Genomic DNA, 26869 nt, shown 5'->3' on the forward strand with positions numbered 1-26869 from the left:
TTGTTTCTTCTCTTCACCTTCTGGTATTCCTATGATGCGCATGTTGTTGCGCTTGATGTTATCCCATAGGTCTCTTAAACCATCTTCATTGTTTTTTATTCTTTTTTCTTTCTGTTGTTCTGTTTGGGTGATCTCTGCTAACTTGTCTTCTAAGTCGCTGATTCGATCCTCTGCTTCATCTAACCTGCTGTTAATTCCTTCAAGTGAGTTCTTTATTTCGGTAACTGTGTTCTTTAGTTCTAACTGGTTGTTCGTTATGATTTCTACATCCTTCTTGATGTCCTCTCTAAGTTCCTTAAACATTCTTATCATCAGAATTCTGAACTCTGTCTCTGACAGTTTGGTTACCTCTGCTTCATTTAGTTCCATTTCTGAAGGTTTCTTCTGTTCTTTTATTTGGGATATGTTTCTTTGTTTCCTCATTCTGGCTGACTCTCTGTGTTTGCTTCGATGTATTAGATAGGTGCCCTGGAGTTCTTAGTTCTTGCTGGATTAGTATATAATAAATGTCCTTTATATTTGACTTGCACTACTTCGTTCTCCTCCCCTGCGTGTGCTCTAAAAGTGACTCTTGTGTTGTGTATATTGTCCTGTTAAAGAAGATCCTTAATTGCTTTTCGCTTGTGAGTAGGTGGAGTTAACTCCTAGGCTGACTAGTTGTGAGACTTGGCTTTGCCCACGCAGGGTATTCTGCTGCGTGAGGATTGACCACTTAGATGTGGTTTGCCCTTTGGCCTCTATGTGCCTGTAAAGAATCCCCTCTGAGTGTGTCACTTGTAGGTCAAACCCGGTAGTACTCTGGCTTGGCCTGGAGTTGGCCGCTGGGTATGTTGAATCTTGTGCCTCTTAAGCTGGGCACTGGTAGGGCAATTACAGAACAAAGCAAATCACCAAGCACAACAATAACAACAAGGAAAAAGTCAAATACATTCACATGTAAAAAAACAATCGACAACCCCCACTCGACATAGGCAAAGATGTCAGAAATATAAAGACAAATCAAAACAGAACAAAAAAAAAAACAGCGCCAGTTGTGGCTTAAGCCCACCAAGTAATCTCCATATATGTATATTCTTAATATAAACATTGCCTTACTGTAGGTGCAGCCACCCAAGCCAAGTGACAGGTGGTTTGTGGACCTCTCTGCTCACACAGCTTTACATTTCCTCCATCACTGAGCCATTCCTTCTTAACTGATGTCTGCAACTCTACCTTCCTTCTTCTTCTTCAAAACTCCAAGCATTCTCAGTCTCTTTCCTCTGCACAGACAAGCACGTACATATAGGTACAGATATTTTTAAGTACCCTGGGGCACACAGGGCCTTCTGGGTTTCATTTTATTCTAGAACCAGTGCGTGTACTATCTTGACTAAAATCAGTGGGGAAGAAAAGGGTATAAATCCTGGAACTATTTCTCCTTCCCATCTTCCTTTCCCTACAGAAGGCAGGTCCCAATGCTCCCAGTGTCCTGGGTGGCATCTATTGTCCCACAGCCAGGCCTTGTTTACTCTCTCCATTCCACCACCATGCTGACAATAAACTTGCAGGTTGAACTTTAAAGGATAAGAATCTACATATAGAATTCTTTCTTTGTGGTAGAGTATCTTAAGAGGGATTCCGTAAAACTCCTGGGGTCCACAAGACTCATGGACCCGTGAATTTAAATACAAAGTGTCTGTGTGTGTGCGTGTGTGTCTGTGTCTTTATGTCCTTATGTGCATGTTTTCTGAGAACATCTATAGCTTTCATTAGATTCTCAAAAGGGCATGTGACCCAAGGAAAGGATAAAACCCCTCACCCTATGTGATCTTGGTGAGTAAAAGGGCAGAAAGGATGTAAGAGAAAACAAATTATAATCTATTTCACTATAGGACCTAGCTGAGGCCCCCTGCCAAGTACTTAGTACATGGCATGAAGGTAGGGAAGAGGCCAGGAAGAGAAACCATTGGTACCAATGAAGAGTGAATTATGCCAGCCAATCCCCGACAAAAGAGAAAAGGGGAACGTACTTTCCATGTGCCAGAATTTGGGCGACATGCTCTAAGTTTTTCGTTTCATCCTCTCCCACACTTCCTGATTTGATGGGAAGCACTTGGAGTTTGGAACTAGTCAGAAACAGATCTGGATGTGAATTTTGGCTCATCCCTTAACTGTGTGACATCTAGCATGCCTTATAACCTCTAAAACCCAGTTTTTTTCATTGTAAAATGAGGTCTGGAGCACTTACTAAATTTGTGTGGAGCTTGAGTATTATTATTGGAAATTTTAGGCACTCGGTACATGATAGCTATTATTATATTTTAGAGATATGAGGTTGATGTTTGGGGGTTGGTTGCAAGACCAGAAAGGGGCTAAGAGAGGTTTCCAGGGGCTACTTAGCCAAGAAGTTGGGCCCCTGTAGTTCCACAATTTCATCCTTCTAGAAACCAAGCACTCCCTTGTTACCCCTAGGTTCTGACAACCATCACAATGGTTTCAGAATCAGGGAAACCTCTGTTCTCCTACAGCAGGAGCTGTGTTCCTGGCAACTCAGGTTGCACCTCTGGCCCATGGAAATGTTGCTACGTGGTGGCACTGAAAGCAATACTCAGCTTTAGATTATTGGTTAGATTGTGGGTCAGATGGGCTTTAGTGGGTCAGCCTAGGAGCCGAGTTAACACATATAATATTGTTCTGTGGGAAAACTATCTTCTAAATTTCAGTTGAATGCCTTGTTCATATGTTGGAGATTACTAGTGTTATATGAAAATTGATAATTGCCTCAGGAATAATTGCCTTGAGGAATTGTCTCAGGCAAAAAGAAAGAGAGACTCGGAGAAACATGACACTGACAAATATTTACACTTTCTCTTATTGTTTATTGAGTGTTCATTCTATGTAGCTTGGGCTTGAAACTTGCCCTGCCTATTTATTAATTGCATGACATAATAGAATGAGGGACATGTAAGAGGACACTTATTGCCTGCTTTGGCGACAACTCATCTTCCCTACCAAAACCATAGGTAATTAAGAGCTGCTGCTATGAGTGAGCGTAAACAATGTCCCACCCTGCCAAGGCCTGAGTCATAAAACCCATTGTGGACAGCTCTCTTTAAAGGGAAAAAAGCCAGCGTTTTCATGAATTTCCTTTTCGCCTCATCGCTGGGATAGGGAGAAATGGGCCCAACATGTTCATGTAACAAAAGACGTATATCTGTCAATAATAGATGGTTTTAGGATGTAAGTTATGCCCCTTTATCATTTGTAGCATAAGAAACATTTAAATTGTTATAACTTGTAATTGATTATTTTAATTGTTCCTATGACTAAAACATTCTTTACAAATTCAGCCCTCCATCACCAACACTTTTTAAACTGCTTTTATTTTGAGGGGACTTTTAATAAGTTATTTCTGCTTTCTTAGCAATGTTTTCTCTTTCTAGCATTTAATTCCTCTTTGTTTTTATCTGTATAAATAAAATTCAAGGGAAAAACTCAAGACCTGTGATCGTTAAAGACGATCATGGTGTAAACTTGAAAATGTCATTTTCCTAGCAAATAGATTTTATAGCTTTCTATAGTATATTCAAATGTCTATCCTTTTTTATATGTGGACCTATAAAAATCCAGGTAGAAAAAACCTTTCTAAGAAAGGTTGATATACTTACCAGGAATACATTTTTTAAAAAAGGTGTGTGTGTGTGTGTGTGTGTGTGTGTGTGTAATTTATATATGTATATAATTTATATATGTATATAATTTATATATGTATATAATTTTTATATGTATATAATTTTTATATGTATATAATTTTTATATGTATATAATTTATATATATATATATATATATATATATATATATATATATATCATCTTACATACACTTCCCACTGGTCATGAAAATAAGCTTATGTTTTTAAACCCAGGATCTGGAGGACAGGAGCTCCTGAATGAGTTTAGGTGAGCTATGACCAATTGGAAGGGTCCCCACACAATTGTTTGGCTACGCATTTTTCTAAGAGGATTCAGAGTTGGTGGACTGCTCGTAGAGAAAGCTGTGACACAAACAGTTTATAAACCACTTTTCTGGAATAAATTAGGTCTTAGACCTAAATCATGTCTTTCTCCAATGCTTGGTAGAATCTTTAATTTTCTACATGTTCAGCTTTTAGGGTCTTAGAGATTTAGGGAGGGTAGAAGGAGCTGGGTATAGACAGAGTATGAGCAACAATGATAAATAGAAAGAGAGTCACTGCATTTTCGAGGGCCAAGTAGAGCTTTTGCTAGGCCAGTGGCTTTGTTTTTTGATCAAGTTGATGCTGCTGTGTATGAAGCTTCAGTGGTGATATTAGCTTTATAAAACGAGCTGTTCTGCTTTCTCTGTGCACATGTGTGTGGTGACTGTGTATGTGTGTGTATGAGGTGACCTTGCACCTTGGTCTCTATGGACACCAGGTGATCCTGATCTGGAGATGCTTGTATTCCACATTACTGAATCCAGAGGTTCTCAACGGATTATTCTGTCCACTGATTTGGCAGTATGAAACTGTCAATCATCTCATGTTTTGTTTCATAGGCCCACTCTTAAAAATAGAGACGTCATATTTCTTGATTGGTCATTTTTTTTCTAATTTGTCTGTCTCCTGTTGATATAACTTCTATCTCATGTAAACATGACTCAATAATAAAGTGACCCTTTGAATTAGTTGTAGCCTCAGTGTCCATGAAACTGCTAGAGAGAAGATAGTGACTTTTTAAGGGTTTCTTTTTAAATTGTGGTAAAATAGCATAACACCTCCCTTCTTAACCATTTTTTAAGTGGATAGTTTAGTGGCACTTAGTACAGTCAAATTGTTGTACACCCATAGGGTGTTTTTTTTTCTAGCAATGGGTTTTTCTGTGCAAATACTGCGTTTCCCCAAAAATAAGACCTAGCTGGACAATCAGCTCTAATGCATCTTTTGGAGCAAAAATTAATATAATCCCCAGTCTTATTTTACTATAATATAAGACCGGGTCTTATATAATATAATATAATATAATATAATATAATATAATATAATATAATATAATATAATATAATGTAACCGGGTCTTATATTAATTTTTGCTCCAAAAGACGCATTAGAGCTGATTGTCTGGCTAGGTTTTACTTTCAGGGGAAAACGGTATTTCTACCTTGCTGACTCAGAGAGTTCTCCCCTGAAAACCGTATGTCTTACCCCAAGGACAATGTAAGTAAAGTACGTCTGCTAAAATAACTGAGTATATCAATTCAATTCTTAGAGTAAAAAAGACTCAATGTTGCAACTGCCAGGAAATCTGTTTCTAAATCTGTCAGGATTCTACTTTAGCTACTGCCTATTGCACCCTGTGGAGGCAGCCTTTCTGTGGCAAACCCCCACGTTTCCCTTTTCTGTTTCCCAAGTAACAATCTATTTCGAGGTAGATGTCAAGACTGAAGGTACCCACCTCAGCGTGCTTGGTCCTACCAGTGCACCCCAGCAGGTACTGAACGCCTGTTAGGCTAAGGTGGGCTATCTCCAGATTATCCTCAATGTCATGGAATTCAACTTTTGAAAAAGAGAAGTGGTTTTATTTATTTATTTATTTTAAGAGAAGTGGTTTTTTATCTCACAAATTAAAACATAGTAAGGTATTAAGAACTCTAAAGATATCATTAGTTATGGCCTGAGAGGTGGGTGGGGAGGTTGTACCATCGCCACTTCATAGATAATGAATCTATGAATCTGAAGCTCAAAGGTTAGAAAACAGCCTCACTGTAGGAGAGCTGAGTTTCAACTTTTACTGCCTCACTATAAAATGCTGGACGGAGTCTGATGCCATCCTTAGACTTACTGGAAGGATGGGGACCAGGGTACTTCTGCAGTAAAGCACTCATTGCACATATTTCAAGAGTTTTGAAAAGTAATTGAATCCCAATGAGAAAGATATGATGTCCTCAGTATGGGTTTTAAATGTTTCGTAGAAATAAGTTTGCAAAACTTTATCAAGATAATTATTATAAAATTGTGATTTTAAGGGTGAAGGTTTTACCGACAGAAAATCCCTTTGTGTCTCTTATTCAAATGTCTATTTCTAAAGATTGAAGATATAGACCACATTGGGGGTGCTTCTTTGCACGATTAAGTATAATAGTGTTAAGCTTTGTATGATTTTACTCAAAAGACTTTTTCCAATCTTTAGCAGGATTTTTGATTCTAGAACAAAGATCCATGAATTTTACAGAACAAAATGATGTAAATTTATATACACTACTTTCTGTCTAGTGGTGTTTCTCCCTTCCAAGTAGACAGTCATGAAGTAATTTATTTGCTACTGTTAAGCCACTGTCTTTGTTCCTGTCTGAGAATATTTTGAATGAAAACATCATTTGACATTTCCTCTTTATCTCTCTTGATTTTCAGAAAAATTTTTTGGTTTTATCTAGCAAGAGTAAGATGTATAATTTTATTATCATTAACTTTTGTTGTAGTACCTTATATCCTTTTTACATGGAGATAATTCCCTTTCAACTGTGATGTTGAAATGAGTTAAATCCATTATGCATCTCATAGCTTTTCAACCCTTCTGCTATACCTGAGTAATCAGAATGAATCCTCCATTTTTCAAATGAAAAACTCAGACAACAGAGAAATGTAAATGCTTTTACCCAAACTCTCAAAGAAAGAGAACTAGTAGAGAAAGGGTTGTATGTATTTTCAAACCTTATGTACTAATTTGCAACAAACCATTCTTAATTGAAAGACACTTTCCCTCCTTTCTTCATTCATCAAAAGACTGGATGGGGCAGTGCATGCTTCCAGGAGTTTAAAGTAAGATGAATATATGAGTGAGCTTCAAGAATGCTTAGTAGTCTCTGTAAAGACACTAGGTGCTATTCCTGACTTGGAGATACTGGATCCAAAACCTAAAGGAAATGATTGCATATGTTATATTTACTGCCTATAGATATACATTCCACACCTCTTGCATTACAGCAATTTGTTAATATGTCCTAACCCTCTCCCATGGAATATAAGCTTGTGGATAGGGAAGCGGGATAGAGAAGGTGTTTTTTGTTGTTGCTTTGCAATTTCCCTAGTGACTTAGTTAAATATTGAGACTATAGATGATAAATAATGTAGAAACTCTCAGGGGTGATTATTTATTGTGTAAAATGAATACATTTATGGTATTATTATTCTGCTCTTTTCCCACTAATGCCATTCTTTCACATTAGGATGTGAAGCCAAACAGAGCCAGCCAATCATGTAGGGGAAGATTCTAAGAGCATCATTTTAATGCATTTGCTTTTCGGTTCATTTCAGGTTTTAAATATAGAATTTCCAGTCAATACAACCCAGAAAAGGGTAGTACATTTGTATTATAAAAAATGATTTTGAAAAGAAAATTAAGAGAGACATTAAAGCTCTGCTTTTATTGTTTTATTCTTCAGCTTTGTTCCTTGCTTATTGGTGATACTAACCCTTGTACAAGGAACACAGTTTGCTCACCAGGTTGTTTTTATTCATCTGTGCTGTTGTGGGAGTAATGGCTGCCCACGATCTGACATAATTGTTATGATAAACTCAGTGATGCCATTTAATATACTGGGTTCAAGCACCAGCGTGTGAAATCTAGGTCACTAGTCATACACAGCCTTGTGTTAGGAACAAGAGGCTTGCTGGTTGTCATCTGTCTTGCATAAATGGCTCAGCTTGGCACTTGAAATCATTGGCATAAATTGGGTCAGGTATTAAGTTGAGCTGTGTGAAATGGCCATATCTGACCATTCTTTACCTACAGTGAGAAATTGGTGGTGTTCAGCTTAATACAAAATACAATGAAATAAATCTGTTTAAATTTTAGACCCTTACACTATAATTTTAAGCCTTTTCATAAAAACCACTGCCTGTAAAAATACATTCAGTGGTCTGAGAAACATCACTTTCAGGAAGATCATTATTAATGACAAAATCAGAGGGCAGAGTTGGATTCTAGGACTTCAGAAAGAATTAAGGTTCAAAAACATCACAAAGTCGTAAGTACCGTAATGCCAGAAGTCTTTGCAGCATAAAATATGCATCAGGAAGAGGAGTGGCTATGGAGAGAAGGGAGGAGGGTGCTTAGTGGGAGGGTAAGGTGAATGCACACAACAGGAGGATAGGCTCTGCAGGCAGGCCTGTCAGGCAGATCTGTAGTGGGAAAGGTTGGGACTCCAGGCCCTTAAAAGCAACGATGATAGGAATATACCTTGGCATCAGGGTCAGCTCACCTTCCAAGCAGCACAGGTAGGCATCTGGGGTGACAGTGAGCCACATAAAAAGTTTCTGCTTCCCATTTATCCCAAAAGGATGCATTCAGACTCAGACCCTGAAAGATCACGCTGTTTGCTGATGCCTGAAATCAGGTATCTGAGGGATGGAGTTTTTGAGTAGTTATCAGAAAAGTAAAATACAAGTATCTAAAAGAAAAATCCACACCATGCTTGATAACACTGAAATGTAATCAACTCAATAATGGTTGAAAAACAAAAACATTAAATCCTTTGGTGGTTTGGATGTGGGGTAATTATTGAGAAATGAGGGTACCGAGCATCTGAAAACAGGACGATGATGTATGAGAATAATGCGAGGGCACTGTAATGGACTTTCTGTTTCTCTTGGAACTGGCTGTGTTTACTAGTTGCGATATAGCAGGTGAAGTTTAATTGAGGTCATAGTGTATCTTAGTGACATCATTTTAGCATATTTGTATTATTAAAATAAAAGTTTTAAGTATAATCAAAGCTTTGCCGTGGGTCTTTTATTTCACATATCTAAATTACATTATTAGAATTTTATCTAGCTACTTAAGAAAATCTTCGCGATGGCTTTTAAGTAGGATGTTCTTGAGTCTTCATGGTTATTTTCTCTTCTTGGCTCTTCACATTGCTTGTACCACTTCTCCTTTGAAAGCAGAACTTAATAACTGTGGGATTAATCATTACAGCCTGGGGTTAAAGATTTGGTGGCTTCTGTCCTTCGCTGTTTGTGCCTTTGCATTTAGGTATATAAGGATATTTTACTCTTCACCCTAAGTCTTTCTTGGACCAGCTTATGAGGACAGTTATATATGGACGTAGAATTGGATGTCTCTGTTGGCCATCTCCAGTCAGAAGTGTCTTGTGGACCTCTGTGGCATAATTGACACTTGCACAAGTTTGGTGTCCTCAGCTTGCTGTTCTCATTCTTTTAAAGGGCTGTGTTGTTACCTTGGCAACTCTGAGTTTTCACAACCATAATATGGAAAATAGAAAAAAAATTTCAGATTATAAAGCTATACTAGCAGAGGGAACTACACTTTACCTGGTTTTTGGTTAAAAATACACCCTTGTAGGGGGGTGGGGGGTGGGAGATGAGGGTAAGGGGCATCAAATGTATGGTGATGGAAGGAGAACTGACTCTGGGTGGTGAACACACAATGGGATTTATAGATGATTTAATACAGAATTGTACACCTGAAATCTATGTAATTTTACTAACAATTGTCACCCCAATAAATTAAAAAAAAATACACCCTTTTAGTTGAGGGTCACATTTATTTATTTCTAAGTCATGTTATTCTGAAATGAATGTGAAACTCCTGAGGTTTCAGATTGGATTAAATGTTACCATTTGTTTTAATCACAGATCAGCTTCCTTCTCTTGATATCCATAGCTCTCTTAATGATAAGTTCAATTCTTTGTGGTCTTTTATTTCAGTGTTTTTCATTTTTCTTGCCTCTTTAGATGTTTCTTCTTCCCTGTGCCCACCACTACCCATTGCTTATTCTTTCCCTAATAATCTTAAAACCACAATGCACTCAAATAATTCTGCTGGGATGCCTTCCCCACTCCTAGTCTGCGTCCCCAGTGTGTGGCAGTTTTAAGTTGGTCACTCTCATGTGTTGACATCCTTCCACGGTAGAAAATAGGAGAATGCCATGAGAGTGGATCTGCCCGATCAACTAGGTCTTCAGTGTAAGAAATCTGATGTTGCAGGGCATTGTAATGATCCAGGAGTTCTCCAGAGTATCCTGTCGCCAAATAAAACGAATGAGCATAGGAGGTCAAATGAGGTTATAAGCTTAGGCAAGACTGGGAAAGAAGAGGATGGAATCATTAGTGTTGGGGATAAAAGAAAGGGCAGATAGGTATTAGTCGGACATTTTCTGGTTAATAGCAACTTACAGAAACATACCTTTTTCTAGCTGAAGATTCATGAGTTGCTTTTTAGGACATAAGTAAATTTATGTAATTCCTTAACTGTCAGTACAGTATGCCTTGATTTTCTTTCTCAAGAGTGGGGAGATGAATTCCAAATTGAAAAATACAAACAGTTTACCCTTGGAAAGTAGAGAAAGGACCTTAATTTGGAAACTCTTCTGATGTTGACCAGGGACATTACAACCTACTAGAGATTCTGTTCCTATTAAAATCAGAAATCTGAAGAAAATTGCAAAAAGAGCAGTGGTGACGGTAAGCATCGTCTAGGTGAGGACAAACACAGGTCACACCTAAAATTTAAAAATTCCTGTCTATATGTTGCATTTGTTTTCTGTAATGTATTATTAGTTATTTCTCATAGCATATAAGAACTTAATTAAGAACTGCCTACTATGTCACATAACAAAAATCAATAAATATTTGTTGCTTCGGAAAGAGAGATATTATTTTCTATTTTATAAACAAAGTAGGATTTTATGTTAGTGATAATTTGGGGGCGTGGGAAGCACATCCTATTTATAAAATAAATGTAGAATCATATTTGCTTTTGCTACATTTGATGATACAAAGAAAGAAAAATCTTTCTTAAAAGACTGCCAAAATAGTGACACCACCGTCTTCAAAGTTTAAATGAATAAAAATGTAAGAGAAGTTAATACTTAGCATATGTTTTTTTCTCAAAACTGGAGAAGCTTGTACAGGAATATTTTCTAGCAGCTGCTTAAAACTTTAAAATGGGATTTTGAAAATGAAATCAGTTATAGAAATTTGCCTTTTGTGAAATAAGTTATAATTTTCTAAATATAAACATAAGGTGGAAGGAAATAAAGTGTAAGCTGCCCATTTCTCCTAAGGCTTGTCTTTTTTGAGAGGATTTTTGGGGGATGCCTTTTTCCCAAAAGAAGTACACCCTGGAAGAGAACTTTCAGCTTCCCCTCATTAGCATAAGAAGTGAGTGCCCCGTATTAGCGGTCCAACTTCAAACATGTTTTCTGCCATCACTAACAACTGGAGCACACAAAATGATGAGCAGAAAGTCTCCTCTTACTAGATACTGCCTAAATATTTTAAGTGTAATGCGCATATTTCTGATTATAAAAATAACAAATATTGAGACATTTAGAAAATGGAGAAAAGGATTAAAATTGTCTTTAATCATCTGTGATCCCACCATCTCTATATAGCTGTGTTAACATTTTGACATATAATCTGGCCTTTGTAAACTCTACTTCTGTGTATTTACAAACTTGCATATGTGCTTGTACAATCTGTTTTCTTTCCAGTGTCAGAAGCATATTTAAAACACTCTTTTAAAACTGTTAAGATTAATATCCTATTATTTGAGATTTCTGTCAATTTTATGGGCAAAGACATGATGGTGTGTTGTTTTAAATGGCATTTCTTTGATTACTGGTGATGCTAAGCATTTCTTACATGCTTGTTGGCATTTTCCTTTCTTTTGTGCTTACATGTTTATTGCTTCTGGTGTTTTCTATTGGGTTGTTTATCATCTCCTTTTTATAAATAAAGGATACCTATCTTTTTCTTGTCACATGTGTTATAGATATTTTCCCATTCTAGCATTTGTAGTTTAATATTGTTCTGGATTTTTGTTGTTTGTTCATTGAAATTTTTGTAGTTTTGAGAGTGGTGGTTTCAGAAATCTTCGTATTTCAAAGTGGATTTGGAGACGGCAGTAGGTAGTTCAGTCAGATCCACACTAACATGGTTCCAAAGACCCATCACCTATTATAAACTCATAAACTCTAAAGACCTGGTGAACCCTAAGCCCCAAGCTCTGGGGCACACTGCATCCTCAAAGCGGGGGCAGGATTAAGCCAGCGCAGATGCACTCAGCCTGCTGCATCTAACTAGGTCAACCTGCAGTGGCTGTGACAGACTGTGGGCCTATTTTTGTCGCTGTTTCTTCTGCCTATGAAAACTAGAATTGAGAAAAGCTGCAGATGCTTCCCATATGGTTGCTATTAGCGAAATTATGTGCAGAGGATTTAATTTGAAAAAAGCAGAGTAGGTACACTCACATGATTTATTAGAGATTTAAAGGGCTGTGAAGGAGACCTCAAGCTATCACACCAGCAGTGCTTCTGTTTCCAGAGAGGCTGCTTCCTCTTCTGTGTGGTGGCCTCTGGCTTGTCCTGGTGATCGCCAAGGAAGGAGCCTCCTTTCCGGTGTGCATGATTTTGCCTGGGTCATAAGATAGTACTTTATGAAGGATTTGAATCTAATTTTTTTCCCTTTCCTCCCCCCTCCCCACATAATTTTTTTTTCCTTCCGCCAAATAGAAATCTCTTAGACTCTTACCTATACTTTCGCAATTTCCTATTGACTTTTGTGAACGGAGCAGACAGGTGCCCCAGTTCTTCCTACATCCAAGATTTAGAGAGAATTTTTATTCACAATCAATTGTTCTTGTTCTGAGAATGTTTTGTGTAGATATAGCAGCAAGCAGGCTGTGATGGTTTATCACTCTAATTGGTCCATTAGATGTTGATCCATTAGAAACTTGATATTTCACAGGGTTATAGGAAGAGGAAAAAAAGGTTCATCTGCAACAGACTTGTGGAGCCTACTAATGGAGTTTAATATCTATTTTTACCATCTGTAAAAATGCGTTATGGATTCATATTTTAAAGAATGAAACAAAGAACATCAGTGGGGTGATCATTAACTTATCAAATTTAGTTACCTTCTATCAAAGCAATCAGGCGACTTCTAAATTTGATTTCCCCTAAATTTCTAATCAATGTGCTTATCCCAGCACACTTGATCTACATAGAGAATTTACTGCTACACTGTGTCCATTTTATGAGCAATATCCTGTTGAAACAATACCATTTAAGTTTGTCTTACAGAGAATCCTGCAATAACATAACTTGTAAAACATACTGTAATGACATTTGTAAAGTGTATCCCAGAACTACCCCAGATTAATAAATATTGCAAGATAAAAAAAAAGCCCTTATTCAATTGCTTACTTTACTATAGGACTCCCCAAAATATTTAGTATATAATTATATGTGTTATAACTCCTCAAAAGAAGAGACACAACTTAAAACCATTTTCCAAATGCACTTAATATCAGAACCCTTTTTTGGGAATCACTCAACACGTTCTTGGTAAATCCTGAGCCATAGAATAAGATTTTGAATAAGTGATTAAGAATATCATTATGATTCACAGTTTAAGAATCATTTAACATGGTTAATTTTTTTTATTTCCTATTATATGTAGGTAAAATCTTTACTCAACACACATGTACACAAAATATAACCTAATAGATTAAGATGCTTTCTCAACCCAAATGATTCTTTGTGCAAATTATTGGTAAAGAAAACAGGAATTCCATCTGAGATTTGATCATTTAGGTGACAAAGGAAGCATTAAAAAATAAATCCAGGGGTGGTAGGATGACTCAGTTGGTTAGAGCACGAGCTCTGAACAACAGGGTTGCGGGCTTGATCCCACATGGGCCAGTGAGTTGCGTCCTCCACAATAGATTGAAGGCAACGAGCTACTGCTGAGCTGCTGGAGGGGCGCCGGATGGCTCAGTTGGTTAGAGCACGAGCTCTCAACAGCAAGGTTGCTGGTTCAATTCCCACATGGGATGCAATCAGCAACTGGACTTGGAACTGATGGGCCCTGGAGAAACACACTGTTCCCCAATATTCCCCAATAAAAAAATAATACATTTTTTTTAAAGTGCTAGTTCTTTAAAAATAAATGAATCCAAATATACTAGAATAACCATTTTGGGGATGAGGAAGAAATGGGGAAAAATATGATTCTTTTATTACAAATGTCTCTAACTTATTGTAACATGGTTAAGTCATGCTAGAGTCCAAATAAAGTAGCTTTTACTCCATCATTCAAAGTGATGATATTTTTACTCTTTAGTAAGAGAATATTTAATTAGCTTTTATTTTACATTAGGGGAAAAGTATGGAAAATATTTCTTCTTGGTTTTGTGTTTAAGAACAGTGCCAGTGTTTAATATGGTTTGAGCTGCCGAATGTAAGATCTGTGCAGGTCCTGGGAGGGAAATGCTGACCTACGCTACGGATGGACCAGGCTTACCTTAAGCTAAGAAGAATCTCAAGCAACTGATGCATGATATGGGCAAATTGCTTCCCGAAGTTGCCAAGCTTATCTTCTGCTAGTACGCTTATGACAGTTTTCCTTTGCCATGCAGGGCCCACTAGTTTTACCCTCAAATTGCTCTTTGCTCAATTTTCATATTTATTTTTGGCTAGTTTAAAATGAAACACTTTATTAGAATTAAAATTAACCCTATTTGGGAAATTTTTTTCCCATCTAGTCAAATCAAATTTATTTTTGTCTTCTGAAAAAAAAAAGGCTAAAAATATTTGAAGGCGGGCCACTCTGTAAAGGAATAGATTTTTGTTTCCTCTGCATTTATAGCAACACAGTTGTAATTGGAATGATGAAGGGAATAGGTAAGATATTTACTTTTCCTTTACAGCTTACACTTTAATTTGGAAGAAAAATGTCGTAGTGTATTTTTGGAAAACCTTTTTATTTTTGTGTGTTTCATGTTTACTTTAGTTTTGCAGTTTTAATTAATATTCCTGTGAATGTAAAGGAGTCAAAAGTTCCATTAAGTTTTTGTTTTTTTGTTTTTTTAATATCAATAATGAATAGGGATTTGGTGGCCTTGGTTTAATTTTTTTTTCACATAGTGTCAAACCCACAAAGAGTAGCAAAAATAAATAGTACAAAGAATTGCTACGTGCCTTTCACCCAGATTCCCAAATATTAACATTTTGGAAGATTTATTTTGAACTCTTTCTCCTTCTTAAAAGTAAGTACAATCATTTGCATAGGTATATTACATTTATCAAAATGAAATGACCTCTGATACATTGCTGCTGTCTAATCAGGCCAGTTATTTTATCGGATGCCCCTCAATTTGGGTTTGTCTGCTGTATCCTCATGATTAAATTCGGGTTACATACTTTGGGCAGGACTGCCATAGAAATGATGTTTTGTCCTCGGTGTATCATATCAGGAGGCTCATGTTGTTGATTTGTCCCAAATGTGGTGATGTCACATGGTGTCTGCTAGGTTTCTCCACTATGAAGTTACTGATTTTTGCTTTGTAATTAATAAGTATCTTGTGGGGAGATAGTTTGAGACTATAAACATTCTGTTGTTTCTCTTATTTTCACTCATTAGTGTTAGCATCAGTGATTTTTGCCTGAATTGATTAGTATCATGTTGGTTGCCAAACAGTGGTCTTCTAATTCATCATTCCCTCCACATTTAGTAGTTGGCTTTCTACTGTAAGGAAGAGCTTTCGTTATCTCTCTTGCTTGTTTATATCAGTGTAGACTCATGGATATTTATTTTATCCTATGGATTATAATGCTTTTCTCTAATTATTTATTTTGAAGCTCAAATTGCCCCAGATTTGGCCAGTGGGAACCCTTTCAATTTGGCTCCTGTGTCCTTTTGACATGTCTCCATCATTCTTTGAGCACATCTTTACTTCCTGGCGTGAGATGTTTCAGACTCATCTTGTACTTTCCTTGACCCAACCTTGAAATTAGCCACTTCTCTAAGGAGCCCTGGTTCCATTTAGGGAGAATAATTATTTTAAATCCAAGATATGGGTGCTAGCTCTACTCATTTCTACAGGAGTATCATTGACTCTAGCCCTCTCAGTGGGCAGAACTAAAAAATAGGTGTGAAAAAAAATGTGTGTGTGTGTGTATGTGTGTACATTCATGTATACAAACAAATACAAGCATAATGTATATATACACTACTAACACATGTATATATACACTCAGTGGCCTTTGTTTTTAATGTCACTGATTCCTTTTCTATACCATGAAAATAACACTAGATTAGGAGTTGTAGATCAGGAATTACAGACTCTGGTTCTCTTCATACATTGCCCATGAATAAACACTTGGGCAAATCTCTTCTACTTCAGTTTCTCCCACGTTAAAAATTAGGAAATGAATGACAGGTGATTTTAAGGAAATTTCTATTTATGAAGTTCTCTAATACTATGAATTTAGTATTTTATAGCTGCAATACAGAGGGTGCCAAAAAAATGTATAAACATTTTACAAAAAGAAAAAAATTGTATTAAAATTGCAATACTCAATATATACCAATCACAAAAGATGAATACAAGTCATGTGTATACATTTTTTGGCACCCCTGGTATTTTCATCAAGTTTTCTGCGCATCAGAAGAATACCTTAAGGAGAAATTCAAAGCCACGAAATCATTAGAATTTAGATCAAGAAGCTACTTTAGAAATTATATAGTGTCCTCATTTTACGGTGAGATAACCTAAAGCATCTACAATGATAGAACTGTTATATCTGTACTATCTGATATGGTAGCTACTAGCCACATGAGGCCCTTGAACACTTAAACTGTGGCTACTGTGAGGAACAGAATTTTTCATTTAATTTTAATTTTAATACTCATATGTGTCTGGTGGCTACCATATTGGACAGTGCACCTCTAGAGAGTACATAACTTGCTGCATGTTACACAGGTACTAGTGGCAAGAGCAAAGTGGGATCCCTTTTGATAGGGCATACCAGAGTTAGTTAACTAAACTAACCTTGCCCTATACCTTTCATAGTAGCTAATTATAATTTTTTGATGCTAAAATTTCTGGCACATTAATTTTGTAGCAGATTATTTAAATCCCAGGAACTTCAACGTGATGGTCTATAGCAGCATATTTATTATTATATATAAGAGAAAATGTAAAGACCAACAACAAATCAAGAAAGTTGTTGTTTTCAGTAATAAGCAGTAACTGATAGTAGTTAATACTAACTGATCTGTTTTCAGTAATTAATAATAACTAATAGCTATAATTTGAGTGCTTATTCTATATAACTATTTTCAATAGAGATGCTTTTGTTAAAGAATCTAAAATGCTACAAGTGACATTTATACTAAAATGGGAATACTTCCTCCAAAAATGCTGATCCCCTTGTAGGTTCAATTATATCACTTGTGTTTACAACTTTTTATAAATGCTATACGATGATTTGTGTTTATTTTTAATGTGAATGTGCAGTGTAGTTAGATAGTAACCCTCACACAATGTTGATGAAAGAGGAAATTGGTAATACCTTTTGGGTAATTCTTTGAGGTGCTAGGTATCAATACCATAAACATGTTCCTACCTTTGACCTACTAATTTCTCTTACAATCTAATCCACAGTTAAAGCTTCACGTGTAAAGGTATAGTAGAAAAATGGAATAACTTGAATTTGCAAGAAGATAAAAATAACTAAACATGTTTGGTAGATCTATGAAGACCTTTTATTGACATAGAAAGTAATTATTGAAATTTTAGATTGAAATGCAGTATAAAAAACAATATAAACAGAATACTTTAAACTATGTAAAATACAGGGAAACAGTGTGATAGCATGTCTACTTATCACATTGACACAGATTTTGCCTTTTGCTATATCTTCTAAATATAGTCTTAATTCCTTTCCTCAAACCTGTTTGGTCTTCAGTCAGCTCTGTCTCAATAAATGGTCAACCAAATGCCCAGGTGTCATGTCTGACTCATGCCGCTCTGTCCCTCCACATCCCATCCATCAACAAGCCCTGTTGGCACTGTCTCCAAAGTATATCACATCCGTATGCTTATGTTCATCTCCACTACATTTCTGGTCCAAATCACGTCTGCTCGCCCCAGATTATATAACATTCGTGACTGAACCGGTCTCTGCTTCTACACTTGGTTCCTCCATGTACATCTTGACCCCCAGCCAAACTCTACATACCAGCCAGAGTGAACTTTTAAAATTATAGGTCAGATCCTGGCACTTCTCTGCTTAAAACTTTTCACCTTCCAATGGCTTCCCATTGATTTTTATTATAAAATCCTTACTAAATACATAATTCCCTGCTTTTCTTCTTTCTCACCATTTTGTAACCCTGTTGACTTTCCTTTCATTCTCTTAATGCTCACTGCGCACTCTGGCCTCTGGATCTTTGCACTTTCTATTCCATCTGTCTCTGTCTGAAACTCTCTTTCCTTGGTTTGTGGAATGACTGGGTCCTCATTAACCAGCACTGCTATTTCCTCAGAAAGGCATTCCCTGACTGCCTCCTGCCAGCATCTCCTAACCCGACCCCCAGTGTTATTTTCTTCATAACATTTACCTTACTTATGAGTCTATTCTCTCATGTATTATCTATCTGCATCCACTGGATGGAAGAGTCTTGAGGAACAGTGCCTGTCACACAGCAGGCAGGGCACTGGGTAACTAAATGTGAATTAGTGAACAAATCACTATTAGGAGGAGGAGTCGTGAAAAGGGCTCTCTTTGGCAAAATAGATAATTTATACATTTAGACACATTTTTTAAATGTCCCTAACCAAAGATTTAGCAATTCCACTCTAGGAATTTATCCTTCAGGTATTGGTAAGATTTATACAACTCTATAGGCAGCCTTGTTTATCATATTGAAACATTGGAAACAACCTAAAGCTTGGGAATCTGCTACATAAATCATGGTGTTTCCCTACAATTCAGTGTTGTGTAACTGTTAATAAAGCTGTTTTAGAAACATGGTCATTGATCAGGAAAGATATCCAGAGTATAAAATAGATTCCAAAATAATATTACATGAAGATCTCATTTTTTTTTAATTTTATATATAGACATACATAATTTGAAAAAAAGTTATAAGAACAGATACTAAAATATTTACAGTGGTCATGTCTGAATTTTGAGACTGCATCTTATTTTAAATATTTTGTGCTTATATTTTTTATTTTCTACACTTAATATTTATTGTCTAATTTATAATCTTTTGAAACATACCACTGAAAATTGACCCATATGCTAGAGGCCAGGTCATTGCAATTTAGTGTGCTTCTGGATCTTCAACTATACCCGTAGCCTTTCCGGAAATAGATGAACGTGATAACTCCGTCCCCAGTGGTAATACTGGTAGAGAAGTATAACTGATGTGTTTGTGGCTTAGAAAGAGGACAAGCATTTCTGTTTGGGAGCATCAAGATAGAATTTATGGACGATGGAGGGCATTTGCCTTGGGTCTTGGAGAATTTGGAAGATTTGACAAGAGGTGATTGAAGAGACATTCTACATGGAAAGAAGAGAAGTAAAAGAAAGGAAGGAAAGAAAGAAGGGAAGAGAAAGGAAAGAAAGGGAAGGGAAGAGAAAGGAAATCATGAGGTATGTTAAAGGAATGGAAAATGCCTCCATTCTGTGAAAACATGGCATAATGGAGGAGTTGAGGGTGGGAGGAATCTCCAAGAAGGTAGAAACACATCACAGTGGCCTTAATTTGCAGGTAATTGGGAGACATGGTAGGTGTTTGAGCAGGGGAATAATGAGCTGCTGGAGCAGGTTTTTAAGGCAACTGCTGACAGACCATAGGAATTGAAGGGAAAATACTGACAGTGAGACCAGTTTCGAGGCTGAAGATGGAAACAAAGGGTGATGTTGGTTTGAGCCTGGGCTATTTGCCTAATATGTCGAGTAAGCTGCTAAGCTCTATTCTGTTTTTTAGCAGAAAACCCTACAATACTTGAATGCTCTTGTTTCCTAGTGATTTGCCACAATGCCATAAATCTCTTATAGTCTGGTCATCTTGTAAATTAGGTTATAAGATAAGAATTTGTACTTTGGATATATTATACTTGAGGTTTTTACTTCCCACCATTCCCTAACTTCATTATGGCGTTACTGGCTGCTCATAATGTCTCCGAAGACATTGTCATGTCTAGGGCTAGTCAGTGGGAGAGAAAAGAGTGAATTTTCATAGTCTGGGATGTACAGAAAAGGAAAATATTGAGTCATGTTTAAGTCAAAGATGTAAGATGTTTTGTACAAGGGTTTCTCATATACATAAATAATATATATTTGGTTTCATATAATAAAATAAGCATTTTAGCCCTGAATTCTGAAGGTAAAGAACTGAAATATTGTATTGACATGGTTTGAGGAAATTAACAAATATCCCTTTTAAAACTAGGTCAAGTTCCTTATTTTAATTTCTGATCTAACTCAGGACTCCAGCTGTCAGGCTCTCCCATTAATCCTCCATGTCAGTGAAATCCTTTATGAAATACATTGTAATTAACTTACAGGAATTGATGACAAAAGATGGAGAATTCAGATAATATTTGGTTACAAGTTTCCCATGTGGAAGTGGACATTGAAACCTTTGAGAAATAAAAATGCTTGTAGAGAGTGTTTTGGAAGAAATTCTTGCCAATCAAAGAAGCAATTGACCCTTTCTAGCAGTTTCAGCCCCAATAATCCAGCCTGGGCAATTTGACTTTGCTGAAATGTTTAGTAAAAACTGTTGCTTCAAGCATAAAACAAATTTAATAACTTCATTGTAATTAGCGCAAAACTAGTGTGCCTCGCAAGTACCACAGGAAACCTGGTAATAGCTGGTGACGTGCAAATAGTAGGGTAGGAAGAAGATTGAGAAGGTTTGATTACAAGGCATAAAATGATATCAAGGTAAAATAAAAGTGTCTCTTATCGTTTGGTTAAAAGTATAGTTTGGCTGGCCGTTCCTGTGAAGTTTAGAAATGAAGGAAATCATTTCTGCAATTTGAGATCAGCATGGAAAATTCCAGGGTAATGTAAATGTGGATTTTTCAGAAACAGGCAAGCATGTTGAACTTAGTCTCTGAAAGAAAACAATTATATGTGGAGTACATTTTTAACAGAGTTTCTCATAAATAATCAGCCCTTCTAACTTTTGTCACTGTCCAAGGTACTATAAAATGGGGCTGAAAAAGCAGCATCTTCCTTTTCCAGCATCTTAAAGATCGTGGCCTCTGAGGACTATCTAAAGGAAACAGAGAATGGAATAATTATTGGGAAGGAAAGTGAAATAGAGTGTTGGACGAGTTCTAAAGGTTGAAAATAAACAAATACCTTCCTAAAGCTACACTCGCTACTTTCTAAACACAGAGGAAATGGGAGAATTGAGAATTAAGATTAAGAAGGGGGTCTGGAGAAAGTGATAGGCCACAGTATTTCTAGATTGACATTGATAATTCAGATGTCTCCAAGTAAGATAAACCATGATCAAAACCATTAGCAGCAGATAGTCTGAATGAACTGGGTCTTTTAATTAATTATATATAACAAATCTGTGTGTTTCTTAGCTTTAAAATTTTTTCAGCAAAAAAGAATAAGTTTCTTTATAACATGAACTCTGTGTTTACTTTTCCATAACTATAAATAAAAGATAAACAAAACCTATTTCTCAGCATTTGCCTCTTAAAATAGCAATAGCCATGGTCCCAGAATTTTATGCTAGGAAAACACTAAATTCTACCACACTCCAAGAGTTTAAACTGCATTGTTTTGATATTATGGTAATCAAATCTAGTACATCTGATTATTTTTGTATAAAATATTTGAAAGTCTGCATGAATACCTTTTAAATTCCTATAAACAATAAGAACACACGATAAGTGCAATGTCTTTTCTAGTCTAAGGACTTAGCCTATCCATGTTTTTTCAATTATTTGGTAGAAAAACTAGATTTTCATTTATATATTTATATATTCATTTATATATTCATTCTTACATACACGCCTACATACCCTTCCCCTTCTAACATTTTCTTAGGGTGCAGAGCAATGCTGGATCGCACAATTTTCCGTGGAATATAGCTTTGTTAAAAAATAAAACAACCAGAAACACTACGAGGTAATCTCATAATCTCATAGAATTCTTGCTGCAGCTTAAAAGTTCGTATTTTATAAAATCTGGTTTCTCTATTAGTAGCCAAAAGTCGAGAGGGAAAAATATGAAAGAACAAAGAACATGGAAGAAGAGGGGTGACAAGTTAGCAGATTTGATGAGCGAGAGAGCCAATACTAGAGAAGAGGAGCCTCTTCCACTTTTGACCATGTCAAGCAAGACAAGGCGCTCGGCAATTTTAAGGATAACAGTGGGGATTCAGATTGGAGCAAAGAGCTAATGAGTCATCATGTTGAACACAGAGCAGTTTGAGGAGGCCTCTGAGGAAAGCAGTCAGAGAATGGAAATGAATGAGCCTGCAAAAGGGAAGAGCTAAATTCCTCAGAGTGCTCCTAAAACTGCCCTGTCGTCAAGTTTATAATTCACTTCAGAAAATATTTGCCGCATTTTATATTGGTTATTGATTATTATGTACCATGAACAATAAATGCTTTTCCCCTTAATTTTTCAGGATTCAGGTATTTATTCCTTTTTAAAACTTAACAGCATTTTTAAAGTGGTTTCCATTCCCTTACATCTGAATTATAAACTGTCATTTCTGCCTTCATCCATCTGCCGGTATCCAGCATTGATATTGTTTTGCTGTGTATTGAAAATGAAACCAAAAGTGAACTGATAAATCGAGGCCTTGATCATGAGAAAAGAACAACAGTGATGCGTGATGTTAGAAATGTGCCTCTTTCTAAGGTAGTTACTGTGCAGACACATTTTAAGATGATGCGTCATTGATGGTACCCACTGCTCCATGCGCCGGAACATAGAAATCTCCTTGAGCTACTTGTCACACATAAAACCCTTTATTCTCTTTCCTTTCTTGTTAGCATTCAGCTGTTTTTCTGGATGAATGCACCCCCATTGAGTTACAAACTGTTGTTCCTAAGGGAAGAGTGGTGCACTGTCTCCACAGAACGTCATCCCCTGTCTTTCCCTGCCTGTCTTCTCTCCTGGTGGTACCAATCATTTCTCATCAGCAGGCAACACTGGCCTGACGCTTCCCGGGCACTTGGAAGTGGGAAGTCACCCAGTTAGAGGGCAGAGAGTGTCTTACAGGCTTCAACAGGTGATAATACTCTGCATATCTGCCGTTTTTCATCTGTAAAATTGACGTGATCATAGGGGCGTTGTGAGATTAGACCAGTTCACATTCATCTGCGTATCAGCCCTTACAATAATGTCTGACACGTAGTAGGCTATCAATAAGTGTAAGCTATTATTTTTGTTATCTCCTATGAAGTGGGAGGAGGAGTCTGTACTTCAAAAGGAAGATTCATCTTCCGTTAGCCCTTCTCTTTCCCATCTGTAAATCCCAGACATGCACACAGCTGGTCCCAGGGTGGAAGGACGGGCGTGACAGCAGGGATAGGTGCTTGGAGGCGTCCTGATGGAAAGGAGACTTAATAAGGCTTATGGAAGTGAACCAGATGAAGGGAGAAGATGATTCTTCAAGGAGTGCTGATGGCTTGTACAAAACAGATGGTGAGGGGAAAACTGAGTTCAGGGAAATGCAGACGAATGCAGTCATCTGTAAGCGTGGACAGGAGAATGCGAAGAAGACAAGCAGCTGGAAGTGTGGTGAGAAAAACTACTGCGAGGTCCTGACGAGCAGGTAGTTTATGCTAAGGGGGCTAAAGTGTGTCCCAAGGAAAACTGAGGCATCCAAGCTGTTATAGGATCAGATTTGCATTCTAGAAACACGACTCTCATAGCTGTGCTGATGATTGGTTTCTGGAGGGCAAGGTTTGGCAGGCTCTAGACCAGTTAGGAGATTCTCCTGTCAACTTCCTGTCCTCTCAAAACTGGGGGCTTCTAATCCTCAATGAACTGGGAAATAGAAAATTGATGAGCTAGTTACGTTTGAGTCTGAAATAAGGATATATAGATTCCGAGGGAGGGACTGAAAGGTTTTGTTTTTCCTTGAAAGTTTATCTTTTTTTATCGCTTCTCGGCCTTTTGGCTAAGATCAAGTGTAGTTTATCTTTTTTTTTTAATTTGCTAATAGCGGTTACTTTTTTATTTGCTTGATAAATTCATGATTCCTGACGTTGTTCTGTTTAAATAAGCTATCAGATAATTTAGGGTACCAGTCCTAACATTATGCAGCCCAACAGGATACATGGGTTTGGGATTACGGGAATAAGCTGATATTTTAAAAACATACCTCAAAATTACTGAAATTAATAGCCAGCATGTTCTTTGGTTAGTGCTTGTGCTGTCTCACGGATTTGGTTGCTGTGGCAGAACTGGAGAATTATTCCACTGCTTCAGATAATTTGGCAATATTTGAATACTTCCCGGCTACTGTACCAAACGTGAGCACAGAATGGTCCGTAAGGCATGGTTTATGACTTCCCATCCCAGCTTCATGAACACTGACCGGGCTTTTCTGTAGAGTCAGGAAAGCCACATCCTTCTCGGCAACATCCAGGTCTGCTGGGGGAACAAAACACAACAGAAAAGTACAACCATTGAAAGCACTTACATTCTCCTCTTAGTATATGTGCTGCCTAAGTGAGCACCACTTGTACTCTATGTGTCTGTGTTTATTTCCCCCACTCGAGTCCTGCTTGCAGGGGAAGATCGCCACAGATGCGGAGCCAGTAGAGCCGTGATCTTTTCTTTGTTTCAAACCAGGAGTTTAAATTTTGCCTCCCAGGGGACATTTGGCAATCTCTGAAAACATTTCTGTTTTTGACGGACTCTGCTGTGGGGAGGGGTGTGTGTGGCAGTGATGCTATTAGACATAGCAGGCAGAGGCCTGGGATGCTGTTAAACTTCCTACAATGCACAGGACTGCCTCCCCCCCTCCCTTGCCACCCACAGCAGAGAATCATCCAGTCTAACATGTCAGCAGTACAAAGCTAAGGATCCCCATACTAGAGATATGGTCTATATTTATATAGGCTCCTTTTGAAAATGTAAGCAACTGGTCGAGGAAAGTGATGGTAATTAGGCAGTGGTGTTGCTGGGTCCCTGGACGTGCTGGGGTGGTACTGGACTGCGTCTGGCATTCCACTGGCTCTCACTAAGTAGTCTTTATTCCCAGGGGCATTGAAAACGTTCATTGTCAAGTCCCGTGGGTGCTTGACCCTCATATATCTTTGATATCACGTGTGCCAAGTTTCTTTACTACTCAGAGAGGCTTGAAAGGATTTATTTTCTTCTAAACATTGAATTTCCTTTTCCGAAGTTGGCCCATTGCTCACCCAAACTCATTAAGTTAATAGATTTTAATCAAAGTGTTCTGATCCCCATGTCACATGTGCTTCAATTCTGTAAGGGCCCAGCGAGGACTTGACATTATCCTTTTTCTTCTCAGTCCTCTCTATGCCTGCCCCTTGACAAAAAGTCCTTTTAAGACAAGGCTAAGGTAAAATGGGATAGAATTATGAGTTCAAAGTTTACAATGCAATTTATCCCTAGTGAAAAAAAAAATTCTGAGGGCCTAGACTTAATTTATCTAGAAATAATTTCAAAAACTTTAGCATTCGTCTTCATTGATTCTTCCACTCCTCTTTGAAGACCTTCAGAAATTTTTCAAGCCTTGCTAAAGCAAGTCAATCTATCTGCTGGACCTTTTGAAGGGCAGTGAAACTTCATTTCATGCATTTAATTCTATAGCTCCCTGTCTGTTCTCAGTGAAGGGAGAAAAAGAACAGAGGTCTCTCTGCTTGACTGATTCTAAATGATCGCCTTTTTCAGATGCTTTTGTTATGAGAACAAAATCAGCCATAATCTTCAGGGTTTTAAATGTCATTTTTAATACATCAGGAAACCAAAAGGCAGAAGAATCCGGGAACAGAGTAAATAACATTGAGATGATTTTCGTAAGCAATTAAGTTTTTAATATGTGTTTAATGCACATCCTGTTTGGGGCCCCGGCTAAATTTGAATCCCAGAGATTGCAGTGATGTTTAGCAACCATTTCTTAACCAGGAAAGGAAGGCCTTCCCTACTCCCAGCCCACACCTCTTTGAGCTTCACTGGCTCTTTTGAACAGAAGCCTTTCTCAGTTTTGACTTGGTTCAGTGAACAAGGTTACTGTTTAAAAAACAGTGGCTGTAGAGTTGTATATCTCACCCCCTTTTGCCTGACTCCTGAATGTACCTCGAGCTGTGTGAGAGATAATACTTAGGATGATTAAACAGCCCCTTCACTGATTCTTTGGTCTTTGCCTGGCTGAGGAACCCAAAGCGGAAAAAGGGAGACATGCAGCTATGTTGCAGCCTATTCAAGAAAGAAGGATTTTAGGATGGAAGACACTAAGCTGGACTGTAAGTTTTGAAACTCTTAATAAGGAAATACAGGAATCAGGCAATCTTTAAACTAGTTTTGACAAATTAACACTTTCAACAGGTGAAAGAACAGAAATCTTTTCATAGATTCTTTTGTTTGAAAAAACAACTTGTTGGTTTTAATGTTCTTAGAAAAAGGAGTGGGGATTTTCATTAAATAAAATGATCTTTGTTATAGTCTATAGATAATGAATTTATACTTCATTGTCCTGGAGCCATGTGATAACTTCTGTGAAAATTAAAGGCAAACCATCATTATTCTCCATTTTCCATGGTCCCACTTGTTTTCTTTTGCCAAAAAATAAAATGAAGATTCTTAACAACTCCTAGGGTCTCCTTAAAGAAAATACTAATCCAGCAGTAGTAGGCTATACACACAGTTATGCTTGGGCTGTCCAAAGAAAATTTTAGTACATAATTTATTGATGATTTCTTTATGCTTCTAATATTGGTATCCAGATCAGATCAGATCAGGAAGATTTTGAAAAGTTATTGTTTTCCTATTTAGAGGGGAGTATTTGGGGAGTGCTGTTTTTTTTTGCACATTTAAA

General features: G+C 37.2%; 1 protein-coding gene and 1 pseudogene across 8 annotated transcripts in view; both read left to right on the forward strand.

Annotated features, from left to right (window-relative positions):
• Positions 1–26869, forward strand: part of MAP7 (microtubule associated protein 7) — a 159685-nt gene that overhangs the window by 41601 nt on the left and 91215 nt on the right. The window contains exon 1 of one of the 8 annotated variants that reach the window (XM_074333626.2): positions 26128–26297. The exons of the other annotated variants lie outside the window; for them this stretch is intronic. Within the exon in view, the coding sequence (XP_074189727.2) occupies positions 26276–26297 (22 nt within the window). The 5' untranslated portion in view covers positions 26128–26275. Of the gene's footprint in view, positions 1–26127; positions 26298–26869 lie in introns of those variants that run through there. 8 annotated transcript variants of the gene reach the window in all.
• On the forward strand, positions 23961–24112 carry LOC141572008 (U2 spliceosomal RNA; annotated as a pseudogene).

The sequence above is a fragment of the Rhinolophus sinicus genome, chromosome 2 (assembly GCF_057876585.1).
Source record: "Rhinolophus sinicus isolate RSI-liver-muscle chromosome 2, RSI-T2T, whole genome shotgun sequence".
Lineage (NCBI taxonomy): Eukaryota > Metazoa > Chordata > Mammalia > Chiroptera > Rhinolophidae > Rhinolophus > Rhinolophus sinicus.